The sequence below is a fragment of the Peromyscus eremicus genome, chromosome 16_21, assembly GCF_949786415.1.
Source record: "Peromyscus eremicus chromosome 16_21, PerEre_H2_v1, whole genome shotgun sequence".
NCBI lineage: Eukaryota > Metazoa > Chordata > Mammalia > Rodentia > Cricetidae > Peromyscus > Peromyscus eremicus.
In genome coordinates, this window is record NC_081432.1 from 60,658,091 (window position 1) to 60,677,690 (window position 19,600).

General features: G+C 49.1%; 1 protein-coding gene across 2 annotated transcripts in view; it reads right to left on the minus strand.

The window, feature by feature from the left end:
* Positions 1–3,320: 3,320 nt before the first annotated feature.
* Positions 3,321–19,600, minus strand: part of Ubr2 (ubiquitin protein ligase E3 component n-recognin 2) — an 87,405-nt gene continuing 71,125 nt past the window's right edge. For both annotated transcript variants that reach the window (XM_059281492.1, XM_059281491.1), the window contains exons 36-47: positions 19,508–19,563; positions 19,233–19,329; positions 18,960–19,027; positions 17,153–17,288; positions 16,477–16,567; positions 14,806–14,936; positions 13,943–14,051; positions 12,628–12,684; positions 9,246–9,323; positions 7,798–7,968; positions 6,792–6,893; positions 3,321–5,552 (exon numbers count right to left, since the gene is read on the minus strand). In XM_059281492.1, the coding sequence (XP_059137475.1) occupies positions 5,411–5,552; positions 6,792–6,893; positions 7,798–7,968; positions 9,246–9,323; positions 12,628–12,684; positions 13,943–14,051; positions 14,806–14,936; positions 16,477–16,567; positions 17,153–17,288; positions 18,960–19,027; positions 19,233–19,329; positions 19,508–19,563 (1,238 nt within the window). In that variant the 3' untranslated portion in view covers positions 3,321–5,410. The remainder of the gene's footprint in view (positions 5,553–6,791; positions 6,894–7,797; positions 7,969–9,245; positions 9,324–12,627; positions 12,685–13,942; positions 14,052–14,805; positions 14,937–16,476; positions 16,568–17,152; positions 17,289–18,959; positions 19,028–19,232; positions 19,330–19,507; positions 19,564–19,600) is intronic.

Consider the following 19,600-nt stretch of genomic DNA (forward strand, 5'->3'; position numbering starts at 1 on the left):
CTATGATCCTAGTATCTGGGAGGTGGAGGCCAGAGGATCAGGAGTTCAACATCATCTTCTTTGTGTGTGTGTGTGTTTCGAGACAGGGTTTCTCCATGTAGCGTTGGTGCCTGTCCTGGATCTCACTCTGTAGACCAGGCTGGCCTCGAACTCACAGAGATCCGCCTGGCTCTGCCTCTCCAGTGCTGGGATTAAAGGCATGCGACACCACCGCCCGGCTCAATGTCATCTTCTACTACAAAGTAAATTCCAGGGCTAGCCTGGGCTACATTAGACTGTCTTATAACTAGAGGAGGGGGTGGGGGCTAGAGGGATTGCCTCAGTGATTAAGAGTGTCTGCTGTTCTTCCAGAGGACACATGTTCGGTTCTCTCACCCATAGGTTTGTATCACAACCTCTTTAAACTCCAGCTCCAGGAGATCTGGTGACTTTCTGGCCTCCATGAACACCTATACACATGGCACCCTCCCACAGATACATAAGTAATAACTTAAAAAAAATCAAGTCTTAGCCAGACAGTGGTGGCGCACACCTGTAATCCCAGCACTCAGAAGGCAGAGGCAGGTGGATTTCTGAGTTTAAGCCAGCCTGGTCTACAAAGTGAGTTTCAGGAAAGCCAGAGCTTTACAGAGAACCGCCCCCACAAAAAAGTCTTTTTTCCATGCTGGATTTCTGAAAAAAAAAAATGGTAAGTCTCCTTGGGGCCAGGTTATGGGTGGATATGGTTTGGAGAAGACAGGATTAATTGCATTGGAAACAGTCAGAAGCGGCCTGATAGTTGTCAGGAAAACCTAGCCCATTCCTTTTGGTGCCCAGTACTACTCTGGTACCAGGCTCCTCAAGCTCGTGTGAACTCACTAATAGGTGTGTAAGCCCAGACTCAGGCAGGGTCACTGGTAAAGACAGAACCAGCCTTGTGTGCTCTGGGTGAGGGCTTTTAGCAGAGTCACATCCCAACCCAAACTTCTGTTTGAGACTGGATCCCTGTAGCCCAAGTTGGTCTGGAACTTGCTATGTAGACCAGGCTAGCCTCAAACTCAGCCTGTGTAATCCTGATTGGCTTAGAACTTTCTACACAGACCAGACTAGCCTTGAATTCACAGAGATCTGCCAGCCTCTGGCTCCTGAGTGCTGAGATCCAAGGCGTGCGTCACTACTGTTTTGACCCAGGCTTCGATTTTCAAAACATTCTCAAGTGAAGTAACAGTTGGTGACTTCTTGTGCTGAACACCCAGAGAAGCAGGAATTCTGGGCGTTTGTAGTCTCAGCTCAAGCAAGAACCCACAACTCCCTTTGGCATGCTTTAAGCTCAAGACTAAGCCACCAACAAATAAACCCCAAGTAACCTCAATATGGGCTAATAGGATTAGCTGGTTCCTGCTGGGCAAGCTCCCAGCCCTCATCACCTGGGCACCTGTTATGCTAGCCCAGCAGGTTTGCAGCTTAGCTGGAACAATTATGGCCTCTCACCCACAGTGGGAGGCATTCTGGGTATGTCAGCAGCAGAGTTCTATCTGTGGAAGGTATGAAGTCCACGAGAGGGTCGGATGGATGCCTTCCCACTTCTCAGTGGACATGGATTGGCTGCAGAGGGGACAGCATGATGGAATGAACAACTCGCAGCCATTCACTCAAGGAAATAAAAGCCTGGGTCCACAGGAGTGTTTGTAAGCACAGGGTGGTTCCCAGCAATCACCCAAGGTCATTCATTTGGTGACTGCATTAACATCTGCAGAATGGAATGTCACCAGCACCCAGAGGCATGTGTGACTCAAAATACACTCTTCCTCTTAATACTTCTATTTTAGAAACCGTAGCTCATATATTCCAGGCCTCAAACTCACTGTGTACCTCAGATGACCTTGAACTCCTGATCTTCCCACCCAGGTGCTGGGGTTGTAGGTGTTACACATCACAGCAGTTTTTGTGGCGTTTGGGATGGGACCCAGCGCTTCATGCATGCTAGGTTCTCCAGCTTTAAAATGTATTGGCAGGCAAAGCAGCAGGTTGGGGAGGCACCCGATGTGATTCCACTCACCTAACGTTCTGGAAGGGGTGTAGGAAGGGGAGTGAGCCAGCATTCAGGGCAGAGAGAGGAGATGAAGGGCATGAAGGGTTACTCTGAGGAGACAGGACTGTCCTAATTCTCAACATGTGGTGGTTGTTAAACAACTGTGCACATTTGTCAAAATGTGAAAAACACCCTGTATTCTAGAAAGGGTCAATCGTACTGTTTGTAAAGTGTATGTCAGTAGATAGAGGAGTATATGCCTGTAGATAGGGGATAGAGTTGCTGGGCAGTGGTGACCCATATCTTTAATCTCAGCACTTGGTGGCCAGAGGCAGGTTAATCAGTGTGAGTTCGAGGACAGCCTCGTCTCTGCAGACCAGTTCCAGGGACAGCTCATGCTACACAGAGAAACCAGTAGCCAGTGTGAAGCAGCCTGGCCTGGGGCAAGAGTCACCTGGAGGCGGCATTAATGACCAGGTGGGAAGCCCAACGTAGACAGCCAGATGTTTGGCAGTGTCCCAGTGGAGAGCCTGATATTGGACAGTGCCCAACGTAGAGAGCCAGATGTTTGACAGTGTCCCAGTGGAGAGCCAGATGTTGGACAGTGTCCCAGTGGAGAGCCTGATGTTGGACAGTGTCCCAGTGGAGAGCCTGATGTTGGACAGTGTCCCAGTGGAGAGCCTGATGTTGGACAGTGTCCCAGTGGAGAGCCTGATGTTGGACAGTGTCCCAGTGGAGAGCCAGATGTTGGACAGTGCCCAACGTAGAGAGCCTGATGTTTGACAGTGCCCCAGTGGAGAGCCTGATGTTGGACAGTGCCCCAGTGGAGAGCCTGATGTTGGACAGTGCCCCAGTGGAGAGCCTGATGTTTGACAGTGCCCCAGTGGAGAGCCTGATGTTGGACAGTGCCCTGGTCAGAGGACTCAGAATAGAACTCTGAGGAGTAAGTTTCCTTCTTGCACACATCTCAAGCACCCAGTGTCTGCTGAGTGTACACGGACCTGCAGAGAAGCAAGCAGACCAACAAGAGCTTACACACGGGAAGAGTCCCACACAGACCTGCTTCCTATTGAGCTGAGGTCTGAAGCGGCCCTGGAGAGTTCTAACTCAAAGACAACAAGCAGGAAACCTAATCGGCTGAGACAATGTCCATGCTTCCCAGAAAGGTCAGTATGGCTTGGCCAGTGGCCATAACTGACACTAATAGTTTAAGCCTCTTAAATTTTAGGCTAATATCAATGCCCCACTTTTGCAGAAGGTGACATGGGGTGCGTGTGTGTGAAAGCAGAGAAGACGGAGGTAACTGAAGGAATGTCAACACCTAAAGCCTTTATTTAATCTTTAAACTTTTTACATATGATACATTTCAAATTTTACAAGTTGTCCACAGATATTAAAATTATAGCCAATTTATTAAACATATGATTTTCCCTGATATGGAAAGCATGTTATATAAACATTTCTACAACAAAAAAACATGCGAAACAAACAAAAGTCAGATGTGTTGACAGGAACGGGAAGCCATCTTAACACTGCCTCATGGAGAGTACAGGCTGCAGATCTGTGGGAATCCACTGCCCCGATGCTGACGTTCTCAGGAGTGAAATGCAGGGCTATCCTCTGCTAATTCCAGGGTCCTGAGAGTCAGGCCTGAACCCAGAAGTATCAGGATGACCTTGAAGATGTCTGTAGCCTACGTAGATGAAACAAGCTTGTGCTCATGATTTTTTTCCCCTTTGGGTTGGCACCAGGATTGAACCCAGGACCTTACTCACGCTAGGCAAGCACTCTAGCACGAGGCTCATGCCCAGAGAGGTCTCATAATTTCAAATTTAAAAATGGTGAATGGAAGGCGAAAGGCCAAGAGGAGCTGAACCAACTTCAATCTGAAGAAACCGCGCGCGCGCGTGTCAAAGGTCAAACATCAGGCATATCCCTCACAGCCCATTCAGACCGTGTCAAGGAAAGGCCAGAGAAAGGGGGAGCGCGGAAGATTCTAACTCAGGCCTCCTGCTGCAACCTCTCAGCTCTTGAGCCTGTGCCAAGCAGAAGAGCTACGTGAAGTCCATCCTTCGGAGGGGAGGCGGCTCCTCACATGATCCTGGAGCTGTGCTGGCTGCATTTCGCCTCTGGTCTGAATTTCTGACCCTCCTGGGATACTGTGGCACGGGTGCAGCTGAGTGGAACAGAACTTGGGGTTGCAATTTGAAAGGCTGAGCGAAAAGGTTGTTAGATGGGTTAGAAAAGCCAGCAGCCTCTTTCTGTTCGTGTGGCCTTGGCCCACGCGGAGACTGGAGTTCACCCCTTTGTTCAGTCTGCTGTCACGGCGTGCACGTGAGCTCTCTGCACGTCTGCCGAGTGAGAAAGGAGGCGTGCTGCGCAGGAGCTGTAGCTGCGGCACCCAGGGGCTATGGTTCTAGAAAGGCACCACTCAGAATACTACCTGAAAAGGACTGTGTGCAGACTGTCAGAGCATGTCCTGAACGGCTGGCAGGACACACAGCAACGTGCTAATCCAGGAGATGTGGGGTGGGGCAAGAAACCTCAAAACCCTGGCTCCTCGATTCTGGCTGGTCTGAGACGAGGTCTCAAGTCAGCCAGGCTAGCCTCACGCTCGTAACATGGTTGAAGCTAGCCTTGAACTCCTGGTCTCCTGCCTCAGCCTCCCAGGTGCTGGGATTACAGGCTTGTAGCCTTTCACTAAGCTGAGCTCTCGCTCACAGGTCTGCGCCGTCTGGTTGAGGCTGCACATGCTCTCCGTTTACCTCAGAGCAGGGAGTAACTGTCGGAAAAACTAGGAGGTCCTTTCCATTTCAAAAGCCCTTTAATTGAGTAAGCCAAAAGTCTTGACAAAAATAGAGAAAACCAACCATATACAGCTGTGAAAAGCCAGCCACTCTCCCCCTAGGTTCTCCTGCTAGCATCTCCAGCCTTCTAGGCCATGCAGAGAAGGGAATCCCAGCTTCAAATTCAACTGCTTTGCTCTCAGAGGTGAGGTCCAGTCCCAGAGGTGAACCGCACCTCAGCGCTGAGGCACCAAGGTTGGAAAAGTCATCTTGCTGGGCCCCAGGGCTCCTTTTGGCCTCTGCTGAATGGCCAACAAGTCCAACACAATCAGTGATGTGGAGCAGCTCCGGCTACTGAAACAGGAGCTAGGCTCTGGGCTAAAAAGGATCTCTGCCCAGGTAACATCTGAGGGATACAGCAATAAAATCTGGTGGAAAATGATTTTCATCAGTCCCTGGAGCCAGAAACTAGAAAAATAAAACTGGGAAGAAAGCTTAAATAAAGAATTTATTTCAAAATAGATTCAGCCGAACTTATTTTCTGTCGTCTTTCTGGAAAAGCCAGCTGGGTTAGAAAACCTTGTCCAAGTTCAAGTTTTTGGTAGAGGGGTGATTATAAATGCTGCCAGTCGATGCCGACCAGGGTCTGGTTGGCTTCCTGTGCGTGACCAATTTCCTCGGTGATACTGTGCTGCTGCCACAGCTTCTGGATCTTTCGAAACCGCTCTTGGCATAAATGTAAAGGGTTTCCTCGTCTAGAAAGAGACACGTGTCACTCACTCACATGCACTGTTTATCCATCCCTCACATCCCAACCCTCCTGCGCCAGGCAAGGTGCATGGAACTAGTTTCAGATTCTGCCCTTTCTACTGCGAAACTGGCGCCCTTCCTGTAGGGCGCTCACTCTTCAGGGCTAAGGGATAAATGGTCACCAGGTGGCATATGGTCCAACCTTGGCTATTCAAGCCTGGGGAGTTACATCTGCCTTAGCTCTTTCATCCTCTCTGGGGCAGAGAGAAGGCTTGCAAGCTCTGCAGTCGGGCTTTGTGAGCGGGAGTCCCACAGCAGAAGCAACCGCCTCTCAAGGCTGTCCTTATGTCATCAGGATATAAGCGGTCTCCCCGCAGAGAGCCACACAAGTCAGACAGGGTCTGTGGTGCTGATGCTGGAGATGCTGTGTGGCAACTCAGACATGTGATGAGTGGAATGGGGCTGCAAAATCTTCCTTTCTCATTTTACCCTATGTTCCTCATGGCAATTTTTTAAAGTTTTTATTTATCATCTACTTTTTTTGTTTTTGTTTTTTCAAAACAGGGTTTCTTTGAATAGCCCTAGCTGTCCTGGAACTCACTCTGCAGATCAGGTGAGTTGCCTGGCAATAATAAAATTTTAAAAGTAGATAATATGAAGAAAAAAATTAGCCAGGCAGTGATGGCACACACATTTAATCCCAGCACTCAGGAGGCAGAGGCAGGTGGATCTGAGTTCGAGGCCAGCCTGGTCTACAGAGCAAGTTCCAGGACAGCCAGGGTTACACAGAGAAACTCTGCCTTGAAAAACAAAAAATTCAGAGGATACTCTTTGGAGTGTCTTCTCACTCAGTTACTCGCCAGTTCAATTCTGGTGCTCACCAACTAGGTGAGGCTGGCTGTCCAGCAAGCCCTAGACCCTCCTGTCTCCATCTCCTCCATCTCACGCTTAGCTTTTTACATGGGTTCTGTGGCTCACAGCCGGGTCCTCACGCCTGCATGGCAAGAGCTGTAGCAATGGAACTGTCTCCCCACCCTCTCACAGCATTCTCATCTGGGAAATGAAGAGCAAGCAGGCAGCCTGGAAACCAGTCCACAGGGAACAAAGCCACCACCTCCAGCAGAACTGGCTCCTGGGCGTCAGCATGGCTGACTCCAGGACCTCCCAACTCATCATGCTCTCCATGAAGGGAAGGGCTTTGAGGCTCAAGGTCAGCCTCCCTAACTCTCAGGCTGGGTCCTTACCTGAGTCCCTGGTCTGTCTCCCCGTAGTCATCCAGGTAGGGAGGAGAATAAAAACATCCTTTGGTTTTGCCAGCTAAAAATAGCACCTGACATTCCCGTACTCTGTGGAGAGAGCATTCATCATTGCATTTCTGTAGGTGAGCGAGGTGTGGATTCAACGGTTTATGTAAGAGAATGAAGACAGCAACGAAAGCCCAGGGTTAGAGGGAAAGCAGCTACAGCAGACACAGCTGACATTAACAAGCCGCTGCCCAGGCCTTCAGTGGAACTAAGATGGCCGCGTGCACTTGGTAACGACATACTGCAAATGCAGACAGTGACTTCGGAGTGAGAACCGGGGACTCCAACAGTAGAATTTAAAGCTGAAGTGTGAGAAAGCTAAATTCTAAACATGAACTACTACTCATCTTTTCACCATAATTACGAGAAAAACACTCGCTTGGAAAACGATGCACAACAGTTACTGGTGTTTTCTGGCTGAGTACCACACCGGACAGCAGCCTGTGGCTGCAGGGAGATCTAACAGTACCTAGTGCAACGGAAGGGAGAGTCCACGCTGCTTCTTAAGATTTACTAAGTTGTGTTTTAGTCTAAGTGTGTGAGCCCACAGAGGCCGGGAGAGGGCATCAGATCCCGTGGCACTGGAGTTACAGGCAGCTGTGAGCTGCCACCTGGACGCTGAGACAAAGCCAGGTCTTCTGCAGGAGCAGCCGGTGCTCTTGTGGCCCTGTCTCCCCAGCCCCTGGAGGGCATTCTTACCTGGGTTTGGGGAGGACACCCGGGACAGGGCAGCCTCACATTTAGGGAGGCCAAAGAGGAGCAGAGCCGTCAGCTGGGAGCTGGGTTGGCATCTGGGATCTGGCACTTGTGGAAGAACCAGTTGGTAGGCGCCATACAGGAGAAATGAGAGCCCAGGACCTTTACAGTCCTCACACAGTGCTATTTTCTTGTGCCTGTCCTGGGAGTAGCAGTGCTCAGGGAAGACGAAGCCCTCTCAGGGCCTTACCTCAGGAAGATGCCAGCCCCGGAGCCGCAGGAGTAGGTGTGTGCTGTGCAAGCTCCGACATCCTCCCCATCCAGCTCGGCCTGGCAGCAGTAGCTCTGAGAACAGAGGAGACTCCCACACACGAGGCACAGAGTTGGGGCTCTGCTTTTGTCGCCGCCCGACTTGGGGCACCTCCGAGACAAAGACACAATAACACATCACTGCTGTGGAGGGGTGTGGCTACGGCAGCCCGGAAGAGAACTTTTCAGTGTTAGCTCTCCTGTGTTAGGACACTGGAACACGCACAAACCCGCGTACCAGAGTCATCCAGGGGAGCAAGAGCTGAGAAAGTGAAAGAGAGCACTGTGTGACAAGTGAGACCAGCTACTGCGGGGCAGTGAAGTACTACGCAGCAGTGAAAAGGACGTGTCCAGTCACTGCAGACACTCAGCTGCTTAGGTGACGATGTGTGGAGTAACAACAGTCACTGCTTAGAGACAGCAACCCATGCAGTTAGCATCTTAGACACACGGGGAAGGGGAGAGAAGAACCCTCAACCGAGAGACTGCCTCCACCACAATGGCCTGGCAACAAGTCTGGGGGGTGTTTTCTTGATTGTAATTGCTGTGGGAGGGCACACAGCCCCCATGGGCACTGCCATCTCCGGGGAGGTGGGCCAGAGTTGTATAAGAAGCAGGCTGAGCAAGCCAGTAAGCAGCCTTCTTCCGTGGTCTCTGATTCAGCTCCTGCTCTGACTTCCCTCATGATGGAGTGTAACCTGGGAGCCAGATAAACCTTTCTCCTCTCCATGTTGGTCAGTGTTTTATCAACAGAGTGAACTAGGCAGAGGCTCGGCATGGCACTCAGAACACTAAGGTCTACAGAGAGGAGATACCCAAGGCTTTAACCCAGGCTGGCCTCGAACTCACAGAGATCCACCTGGCTCTGCCTCCCGAGTGCTGGGATTAAAGGCGTGCGCCACCACTGCCCAGCGCTATGCTTTTTCTTATGAAAGCATATTCCTTCTTTTTTAAAGATTTATTTATTTAATTTATGCATGAGCACTCTATCTGCATCTATGCCTTTATGCCAGAAGAAAGTATCAAATCCCACTAGAGATGGTTGTGAGCCACCATGTGGTTGCTGGGAATTGAACTCAGGACCTCTGGAAGCCATCTCTCCAGCATGAAAGTGTACTCTTTATGCTGCCTGTGTACCAAGTATTTAAAAATTGATCAAGAATCACAAAAGGTTCTTGTTAAAGTGCAATCATTACCCAGAAACCCTCGGTTCTTGCCGCCGCCGCCACCTCACATTCCGTGCCCTACTCTGAAATGTGGCGGCAAGTGACACTTACTAACCGTGTTATGGAAAGGACTGCTGATTCCTCGTCCCCAAACAAAACCAAGAGTCACCACCAACACCCCCCCCCAACTGTCTGTGGGAGGACCTGGGCTGAGAGAACTTACGAGAAGCTGGACGCCTGGTTAATGAGACTGCTGTAATCCTCCGGAAGGTCGATCAGTTTGTTAGATCCTCTCGGGTAGCTAAGAAATTAGAAATGTGAAGAGCTCAGTGAATTCACGGCTGTGTCATAATGATGTGAGGCTAATTCTTGGCTAAGTCAAAGTCAATCAAGAGAGGCTGAACTGAGCAACTGAGGGCCTACCACAGTGTAGGCCAGAGAAGGTAACTAAAGATGCTCTCGCTTGCTCTCCAGTCACTAGGAAGCCAGCCGCCATCAACAGGCCTGGAGGTCAGGGTACGAATCCCTCCCTTGTAAGCTCCCTAGAGACTGCAGGACTCTCACTCCTACAAAAGGAGATCTGAGTGAATTTCTGGCTGTGGTGGAGACAGGACATTCTGAACCTGAAAGGCCATGAACAGAGAACCAGCTAAACCACCTAAGATTCTGCTCCAGCTGGAGGCTTCCTAGTGAAGGACAGACCAGTGCCTCCTCTTAAAGGTAATCCAAATGGGTCTATCAATCCTCTGGGCAGGAAAGGCCCTTCCAGGGGAAGCTGCCTGCAGTAGAGACATTAGAAAGAGTATAAAGGCTGTCTAAAATGACTCTCACCCTTGAGAGTGTTCCCTCTACCTAACACTGGTGGGATGGCTCAGTGGGTAGAGGTGCTTGGTGCCAAGCCTGTGGATCTCATTTTAACCCCTGAAACCCACAAGGTGGAAGGAGAGCGTCAATGTCTGCAAGTTTTCCTCTGACTTTTACACACACACACACACACACACACACACATCCATACACAAATAAAAATGTAAAGTTAAAAAAAAAAAACCCAAACAAAACGAACCACTTCTGTCTTCTACACTGTGCTGTATGTGTCTTGTCTGGATTCTTCCAACGCAGCCTCCAGGACTGGGGCTGGCGGAGTGAGCCAGTGAAGGCACCCCTAGAGTTCCCACTCTCCCCTGATGTGCTCAGCATGAGTGATGAGGTCAACAGTGACGCCTTCAGTTATCTGCCCCTTTCCAGCAAAAGTTTGGTGGCTGCAGGAAGGGGGCAGGTGAGGGCGCTCACTCTTGGCTTCACCTGGGTGACATAGGATGGGAGCCCACCCACACAATGCGGGACTGATGTCCAAGGGGTGTGCTGACCAGGGGTGATTTGAAGGCACTACAAGAATATAGCGTGTGGGGGACCACAGAGGCTTCCTAGTGAGACCTTCTCAAGGTCAGAGACTCTGGGCTTGCTTTACCTAGCAGGGCTGCTGAAGAGGATGATTTGGCCAGGAGCATGGTTACCGGGTGTTTTGAAGGGTCTACACTTTGTACATCTGTGCTTTGATCTTGCAAGGGGGAGGTCTTTTACCTCTCCCCTTGGCATATTATAAAAAGCCCCTTTGAATAAAGCTCTGGGTGGCTGGATATTGACCCAGGGCCCTCCCGAAGCTATCCTGTGTCTCTGTCTTTCTTATCATCTCCTTCTATCTTTCTATCTAATATTTCCTCATTCCTCTCTCCTTCACCTAAGAACCCTTCAAAAGGTGGGAGCAGGTCAGAGCTGGACTCTCACAATATCCATTTTTCTTTCTATCACCTACATTGGTTCTGACTGAACAGAACTCAGAAAAAGCTGAGATTCAAATCCAGTCAGTACTTCAGGGCCTCTTCCTCTGTGAGGCACCCTAAAATCTGTGGCAGCCCAGCTCAGGAATGCCGTATGGTTATCTACTCTCAGCTACAGCAAAGACAGTGTGGATCCCCCCATGGGGTGCTTCAGACAGCACTTGCTAGTCACACCATCATCAACTGCAGTTTTAAGGGGAGCACACATGCCAGAACTCTCATATCAGAACTCCACATCTGCCAGGAGTGGCTTCCATAGTTTGAAAGTTTGCCAGTTACTCTGATGTGTACTTCAAGTTAAGAAGCACTATGTCAGCCCGGCGGCGGCGGCGGCGGCGGCACAGGCCTTTAAGCCCAGAACTCGGGAGGCAGAGACAGGCAGATCTCTGTGAGTTTGAGGGCAGCCTGGTCTACAGAGTGAGTTCCAGGACAGCCAGGGCTACACAGAGAAACCCCGTCTCAACAAAACCAAAGAAAAACAAAAAGCAGCAGCAGCCCCATGTCCCACAGGAATGCTGCAGGCTAAGGGTGGAGGCAGTGACAGGCAACCATTTACAAATGTGAAAACTGGAATCACACAAGGTTCAGATTCCTCAGAGCAGGTATTCTCATTTCCGGGTGTATAAGCAAACAGGCAATCTCATCTAGTCTTCGGATAATCACGGTGGTGGACTGGAGAAGCAGCAGGCTTGAGCGGTGAGACACTTGTATGACCCAGAGGGATGTTTCACACAACAAGAGTTCAACTAAAGCACAGAGGCAGATTAAATGAATGGGAAAGAACTGGCCACAGGGGGCTGAAGAGATGGCTCAGAGGTTAAGAGCACTGGCTGCTCTTCCAGAGGACCTGGGTTCAATTCCCAGCAACCACATGGTGGCTCACAACCATCTATAACGGGATCTGGTGCCCTCTTCTGGCATGCAGGAATACGGAAAGATCTCTGAGTTCAAGGCCAGCCTGGTCTACAAAGTGAGTTCCAGGACAGCCAGAGTTGTTACACAGAGAAACCTAGTCTTGGAAAAAAAAAAAAAAAAAAAAAAAAAAAAGAACTGGCCATAACTGGATAGTCACCAGGGGTGCTATGGGAGTGAGGTGACTTCTTCCCAGCTGACATATAGCAGGGAGAGATCTAGGTGGCCCCACACTCAAATGTAAGAAGCACACACACAGCTGGTCTGCACATTGACGGGGCTGCGAACATTCCCTCAGGAAAGAGAGGGGAGGTGACCAGAGGCCCCATCTGAGATCCAGCCACCACTCCCTGGCTCTAAGCAGCCTTTGGTCTTGGGGGCAGGGTTGTCAGCAGTCACCTATGGTGGAGTGGAGCATTTCGGTCACCCCTGATCTTTCAGTGAGTAACTCCTTACCCACGTTCTTACAAGTGACAAGTAATTCCTAAACTTATTGGCTAGAACTGTTTCTTTGGTCTGTTGATGTCTCAGGAGAGACACTCAGCTCATGGAACCTCATACCATTCCTGATATTTGGATAAAGAAAAACAGCTAACAAAACCCAGGACGAAGAGCTACATTTCTAAAAGCAGTTCCCCCAACACAGCTACCTCTGTTTCTCTTCCCTGCCAAGGATGCGGTGTGTTTATGCTCTCGTCCCACCCCCGGCAGGAGACGGACATGTTGAGACAAGATGCTCTATCTTGTGCAGTCCTGGATACCGAGGGCCATGCCACTGAGGGAACATGGCACTCACACCCCATGTGGCTTCTTGCCACCCATCCCACACCAAATACCCAAGAGGCGCCAACTCACCTTATTGCCCCTCTTTTGCCGTTCAGATAGCTTTTAACTTCACTGTTCTGGCACCAACTTTAAGGCAAACAGAGGAGGGAGATTACTTTCGTGAGACAGGGTCTCACTCTGTAGCCTAGCTGGCCTCCGACCGGTTTGTTATGGGCTCTGATTCCACAGCTGCCTGGGTTGCTATGCTGTGTTGTTTGCTGATATGGGGCCCCCTACTAAACCCAGGCTGGCCTCAAACTTCAGATCCCCCTGCCTTGGCCTCCTGAGTGCTAGGATTACAGGCATATGCCATCATACCTGGCTTCTCAGACATTTAAAAAAAAATGTGAAGAAACATAGATAAAATGACCATTTTAGCCATTATTAACAGTTCCCTGGCATCAAGCACATTCAGACTGTTGAACAGGCATCACTACTCCCCATCTCCAGACCTGTCTCATCTGCCCTAACTGAAAGCTAGCCCCATTAACCCCGACACCCCCCCACCCCCACCCCAGGTTCTGATAACCTGCAGTCACACTCTATTGCCTTGTCTTTCCTGTCTGAGATAGGGTCTCAGGATGTGAGCCCTGGCTGGCCTTGACTTTACAGCAAGCCCTTGGCCTCAGCCTCCCAAGTGCTGAGATTACAGGTGGGTGACACCGTCTCTATACTTCAGCTCTCACATCTATGAGTAGGACTGCTGTGGTGGTGTACATCTGCAATCCTGGCTGGCCCTCAGGAGGCCAAGGCAGGAGGGTCTGAAGTTCAAGGCCAGCCTGGACTTCATAGGGAGACCCCACATCAACAGACGAAACAACACAGCAACACAGACAACCGTGGAAACAGAGTCCATAGTAAACCAGTTCACTAAGGAAATAAACATTCCTCACAGTGCTTCCCCTTCCCTTCCAATCTTACCCTGAAGCCAAACCCTCAGCTAAACTCTGCATTCTTTCTCTTAAACATTTATGTCTCTCTCTCTCTCTCTTTCTCTTCCCCTCTCCCTCTCTCTCCCCCTCTCCTTCTCCCTCCCTCTCTCTCTGTCTCTCTCCTCATTCATTCATTTATTTTTGAGACAGGGTCTCACTATGTAGCCCTGGCTAGTCTAGAACTCACTATGTAGCCCAGGCTGGCCTTACACTCACAGAGACCCGCCTCTGCCTCCTGATTGCTGGGGTTAAAGGCGTGCGACACCACACTTGGCCAAACACCCCAACTCTTGAATTATGTGTTGAATTCTGTCAGGTTCAGTAGTTTTCCACTAAAGAACTTTGAAATGTGAAAAGCTAAGGCTTAGTGCATAAACCATTCTACAGAATGCAGAAAAACGTCCAAGCATTACCTTTCAATCAGAGAGTTCATGATGTCACTGTTTTCTTGGAAAAGGCGAATGAGGTTGGCTGGTAGGGAAAGGTAGTTACATAAATGTTCAAAATGGCTTGTTCCAGAAACTGTAAATGGGGAAAGAGGCACAAACACCCACAGTTACATCCCATGCAGAAGTGAGAGAGCTATTGCTTCTATTTCTTTTTTTTTTTTTTTTTTTTTTGTGAGACAGGGTTTCTCTGTGCATCCCTGGCTGTCTAGGAACTCACTATGTAGACCATGCTGACCTTGAACTCAGAGATCCACCTGCCTCTGCTTCCTGCACCTAGTTCATGAGTAATATGTAAATTGAACCCTGCTAAAAGTAACATATAAACTGACCCAGAACAGATATTTCTGAGATATTTAACAGAGGCTCCCACAGTCAGCAACATCCTGGGATTCAGAGGCTGAGCACGTATGCAAAGATGCACATCAGCATTCACACACACACACACACACACACACACACACACACACACACGTGTGCTCTCATTAATCAGACGTACTTGTTTATTGTTTTGTTTTCTTAGCATGCTGGGGCTGAACCCAGGCTGAGCATGCCAGGCAAGCATCACCACTGAGCTCTGTCCCCAGCCATTTTACGTTTTCTAACTTATCTTCATTCTACTTTTTATCTTCATTATTAATTTTTTCATTTTTATTTTTGAGACAGGGTCTCTCTATGTAGCAATGGCTGTCTTGAAATGCACTATGTAGATTACACTGGCCTTGAACTCACAGAGCTGCCTGCCCCTGCCACCCAGCTCCATCTTTACTCTAATGGCTGGAGCAGATGACATGGAACACTTCCTACATTTGAAAGAAATGGAAAGTTACCTTGAAGGTCTGGTGGGGCTGGAACTCCATTTAAGTAATGGAAGAACAAAGCAGAACACTTGAGGAAAGGCATGATGCCGGCCCGGACACTCCTCCACAGGTGCCAGCCGGAGGGCGCTTCCTCCAAGGCACTGAGGGGAGAAAACAAGACAGGATCACTTCAGGAAAACATGGTGTGAAAACAAGACTGACATTTGGAACGGACACCGTTACGGTTAGGAGTGGGTCAAAGTAAAACAGGCAGAAAAATTAGAAAATGAAAACCAAAACCAGGTGTAGTGGTGTATACCTTTGATTCCTGCACTTGGGAGGCAGAGCCAGGTGGATCTCTGTGAGTTCAAGGCCAGCCTGGTCTACAAAGCAGATGCCAGGACAGCCAGAGCTGTTACACAGAGAAATCCTACCTCGAAAAACCATACACACACACAAAAACCAAAAACAAATACCCCACCCCCCCACCCCCGCAGTTCTTCCAGACTCTTACGCCACCACACAGTACTCTGTACACTGCTTCCAGTCTCACACAGCTGCACTACGTGATGTTCAAAACGACCTTGCTATCTAGAACATGATACCTGCTGTACTTTTTAATCCAGTCACTGTGTTCAGAACATGCTGATCATCAAACTATGCCCTACACAAACATCAGATCACTGTTAGCTCCTTGCTGGCATTAATAACACCAGGACATACCCTGTAAGTCCTTCTGCATGTTAGATTACTTCATTAGTGCGGGTTCTCAGATGGGCTAACTCAAAGAGCTTTTCTTTAATGTGTGTGTGTACATGTACGGTGTGTCCAAATGTGTGCGTGCGCAGGGGCCAGAAGAGGAGGCTGGGTGCCTGCTCCCCATCACTCTCCTCTTATTACTTTGAGGCAGGTCTTTTCCTGAGCCGGAGCTGTGCTGGAGGCCAGCAAGCCCCAGTGATCCTCCTGTCTCCACCACCCACAGGGCTTTTCACATGGTGCTGGGATTCAAACCCAGCTCAGAGAGTCCACGCAGCAAGCACTTCCCCTCACTGTGTCCACCTCTCTAGCCCAGAACAAATGTTCCCACAGGCTCCTGACACACACTGTTAAGACCTAAGAGAGACTGCTATTCCAAGGCACAGTGACACCAGCCTGTGTTTCTGTCGCTCCTGGATCATCTTGCAAACAAACACACTATGCTCATCTGCTCTGCATTCTGAAATTGCTGATAAGATAACTTATGTTCTTTTTTTGTTTGTTTGTTTTTTTGTTTTTTTTTTTGAGACAGGGTTTCTCTGTATAGCTTTGCGCCTTTCCTGGAACTCACTCTGTAGCCCAGGCTGGACTCGAACTCACAGAGATCCACCTGGCTCTGCCTCCCGAGTGCTGGGATTAAAGGCATGCACCAGCACAGCCCAGCTGATATCTTACATTTTAGGAGAGCATCTTCAGAGTGCATCTGCCCACTAGTTGGCATCTTACTGAGCAAATATAGGGCTCACCACCAAGCAAGCGTCCAGACATTATCCCCTTCTCTCAGAGACTCAGTTGTGTCAGGGTCTGAGCAGTCACTCCTAGATCTTTGGCACAGCAATACACACCAACTTCCCCCAGCTGACAAGCCGACTGCTTTCTCAAGCTGACCCCTACTGACTCCCACTGGCATGCGGGAAGTACCCCTATGGAAGACTGGGGTCTCACCTTCCAGTACACTGGTGAAGTGTTTTGTGCAAAGAGAGAACAGCTAGCTCTTCTTCCCCAGTGGGATTTTCTTGATCCATGCCATTCTCTTCTGAAAGACAAAGATATTCCTACTGTGTGGCCGAAAGGGCTGATAAGTATCCCAGCCACGCACCCAAACATACCCACACACTCACATATACAGGACATACTCCTATAAACACACGGGATTTTATTTTCAAGGGTGCACACAGTACTGATCTCCATCTGACCACTGAGCCAGCCATTACAATGTGGGTAGGATTAACTAATATACTGTCTTGCAGCCACCATCCAGAGGGGACGATCAGCTAACACACTGTCTTGCAATGTTTGAATGATAGGATGCTTGAATGGAAACACAGCTTGAGATTGAGCTCCCTGGGGTACTAACAAAACGTGAGCTAAAACGAAACTGGCATTCTGAAACAACATTCAGCTGGGCTTAATTTATGCCGTTCACAGATGACTGGACTCAACTGAAAAGCACAACCATTCATACAGCAGGGGATTCTCACAGCAGAAAGAAACGGAACTGAAAACTTTCTACAGGAAGACAAACAGGAAGAGCAAGTAACCTGACTGTGACTCAGATGATGCCTGCTTTTAACTGGGAAAGTCAAGGAGCAGAAGCTGACCAACGGGCACTGGGAGTTACCTGTACATGAGGTAAGTAAGATCTGTACGATGTGCGCCATGGTGACCAGATGGAAAATGTGCAGGTCTCCGGTCCCGAGGCTGCTTCCCGAGAAGTCTTGACACTGCAGAGCTGGGAAGGCCAGCACCAGGCCCACCTGGCCATCAAGAGAACGTCAGCACAGGCCTCTCCCCACAGCCACACACCTCTGCACTCTTCCTGGGATCTTAGCCCTCCGCTTACACATAAGATGGACAAGGGGACCCTGAGACCCACCAGGACCAGCTCAATGGCTGACTGGGGCTGAAGGGGCCTGGAGAGCCAGTTACTATCACTTCATTTATCCAGTGGGTTCCCCTATGAACAGACTACTGGTAATGATAAAAAATCGTGTGTGAAATCCTTTCATTTTCTTAACACTTATTTTTTTGTGTATGTACCCTAGGGTGTGGAGATCAGAGGACATGACCTCCATGTTTGAGCTGTGGAATACACATGCCAAATAAAAAATTTTTTTTTTTTTCCGAGACAGGGTTTCTCTGTGTAGCTTTGCGCCTTTCCTGGAACTCACTTGGTAGTCCAGGCTGGCCTCGAACTCACAGAGATCCGCCTGGCTCTGCCTCCCGAGTGCTGGGATTAAAGGCGTGTGCCACCACCGCCCGGCTTAAATGTTGTTTTTTAAAAAGCGAAAGGAGAAAACACACCGGGTAGAATAAAGAAAACACACCGGGTAGTATAAAGAAAACACACCGGGTAGAATAAAGAAAACACACCGGGTAGAATAAAGAAAACACACCGGGTAGTATAAAGAAAACACACCGGGTAGAATAAAGAAAACACACCGGGTAGTATAAAGAAAACACACCGGGTAGTATAAAGAAAACACACCGGGTAGTATAAAGAAAACACACCGGGTAGTATAAAGAAAACACACCGGGTAGAATAAAGAAAACACACCGGGTAGAATAAAGAAAACACACCGGGTAGTATAAAGAAAACACACCGGGTAGTATAAAGAAAACACACCGGGTAGAATAAAGAAAACACACCGGGTAGTATAAAGAAAACACACCGGGTAGAATAAAGAAAACACACCGGGTAGTATAAAGAAAACACACCGGGTAGTATAAAGAAAACACACCGGGTAGTATTATCCAGCCATTAAGACTGAAGTGATGCCAGGTACAAAGAAAGGGATGGAACCAGATACACTAAATGAAGTGTGTGGGGCCAGAAGGACAAATGTAGCACATATAGCATGTTTTCTTTCATCTGTGTATCTAGATTAAAAAAAAAAAAAAAAAAAAAAAAGGAGGAGGAGGAGGAGGAGGGGCCCAGAAAGTAGAAGGGATTCGCAAATATGATAAAAATATGTGAGATGTGTATCTGTAAATTTCATAGGGAAAGCTACTATTTTGACAATGAACATACCTAATTTAAAGAGTACAAAAAGGAGCGGGAGGCAGCCTGCCATTAAGTATTGTGACCCCAGGGCTAGAGCTGCTTGGATTTCCTAAAATGCACAAAACCACGAAATGGACTGTGCACCGATGTCAGGATCACTTATGTAGTGCTGCTATTTTTATCTCTTAGTGGGTTAAAAGCAGACAGCTGTAGTACAGATCTTAGCCACAAAGCCAAGCAAGAGAGGAAGGACACCCAGACAGACCCGAGACCCAGGCTCCTCAGAACCTAACTAGATACGGCTGTGCAGAATCCGTGGCGAGAGCACCTCCTGGGCCTTTCTGGCTAGAGACTCCTCAAGCCCAAGGCAGTGCCGTGGAGGGAGGGCAGTGAAGAGGATGCAGGGCAGACTGTAAACACGCACCAGTAAGTGGAACATGTCGATGTCCAGTATGCACGGCAGGTCTTCATAGCTGTCGTTAGGCACCAAGGCTGGAGAAGGGAGGGGACACATTAGCACACTTCAGAGGCCAGCATCAGCGCGGAGGCTGGCATCAGGGCAGAGGCTGGCATCAGGGCAGAGGCACCACATAGAAAACACTTCATCTGTAACCGAGTCATTAGACTCCTACAAAGAAAACTTCCAAAGACCAGAAGTTGCCAGAACATAGATGGTCACAGACACTGGAACACTCACATGCAAAGAGTTTACAGAAGTGTCCTTGTACCACAGGAAGTGACGCCACGGTCCAATGTGCTGCTGCAAATCGTGTTAAAGACCTGAGACAGTCGTCCTGAAATAAAGAAGTCTTACAGTTACCAGAGAAGGAGCAGACCCCTTCTAAAGATACACTATGAAACAAACAAAAGCAAGTACTGCCAGCCACCCCCCCCACCCACCCCCCCCCCCCGACGGGTTCTTCGGCATCTTTACAGAAAACGGGTTTTCCTGAGAGGAACGAATGCTCTTACCAGTCTACAAGGCAGAGGCCCGAACAGGGGCTTCTCTTCATCACTCAAAATTCTTTCTAAAGATTAAAGATAGTTAAGAAGGTAAATTGAATG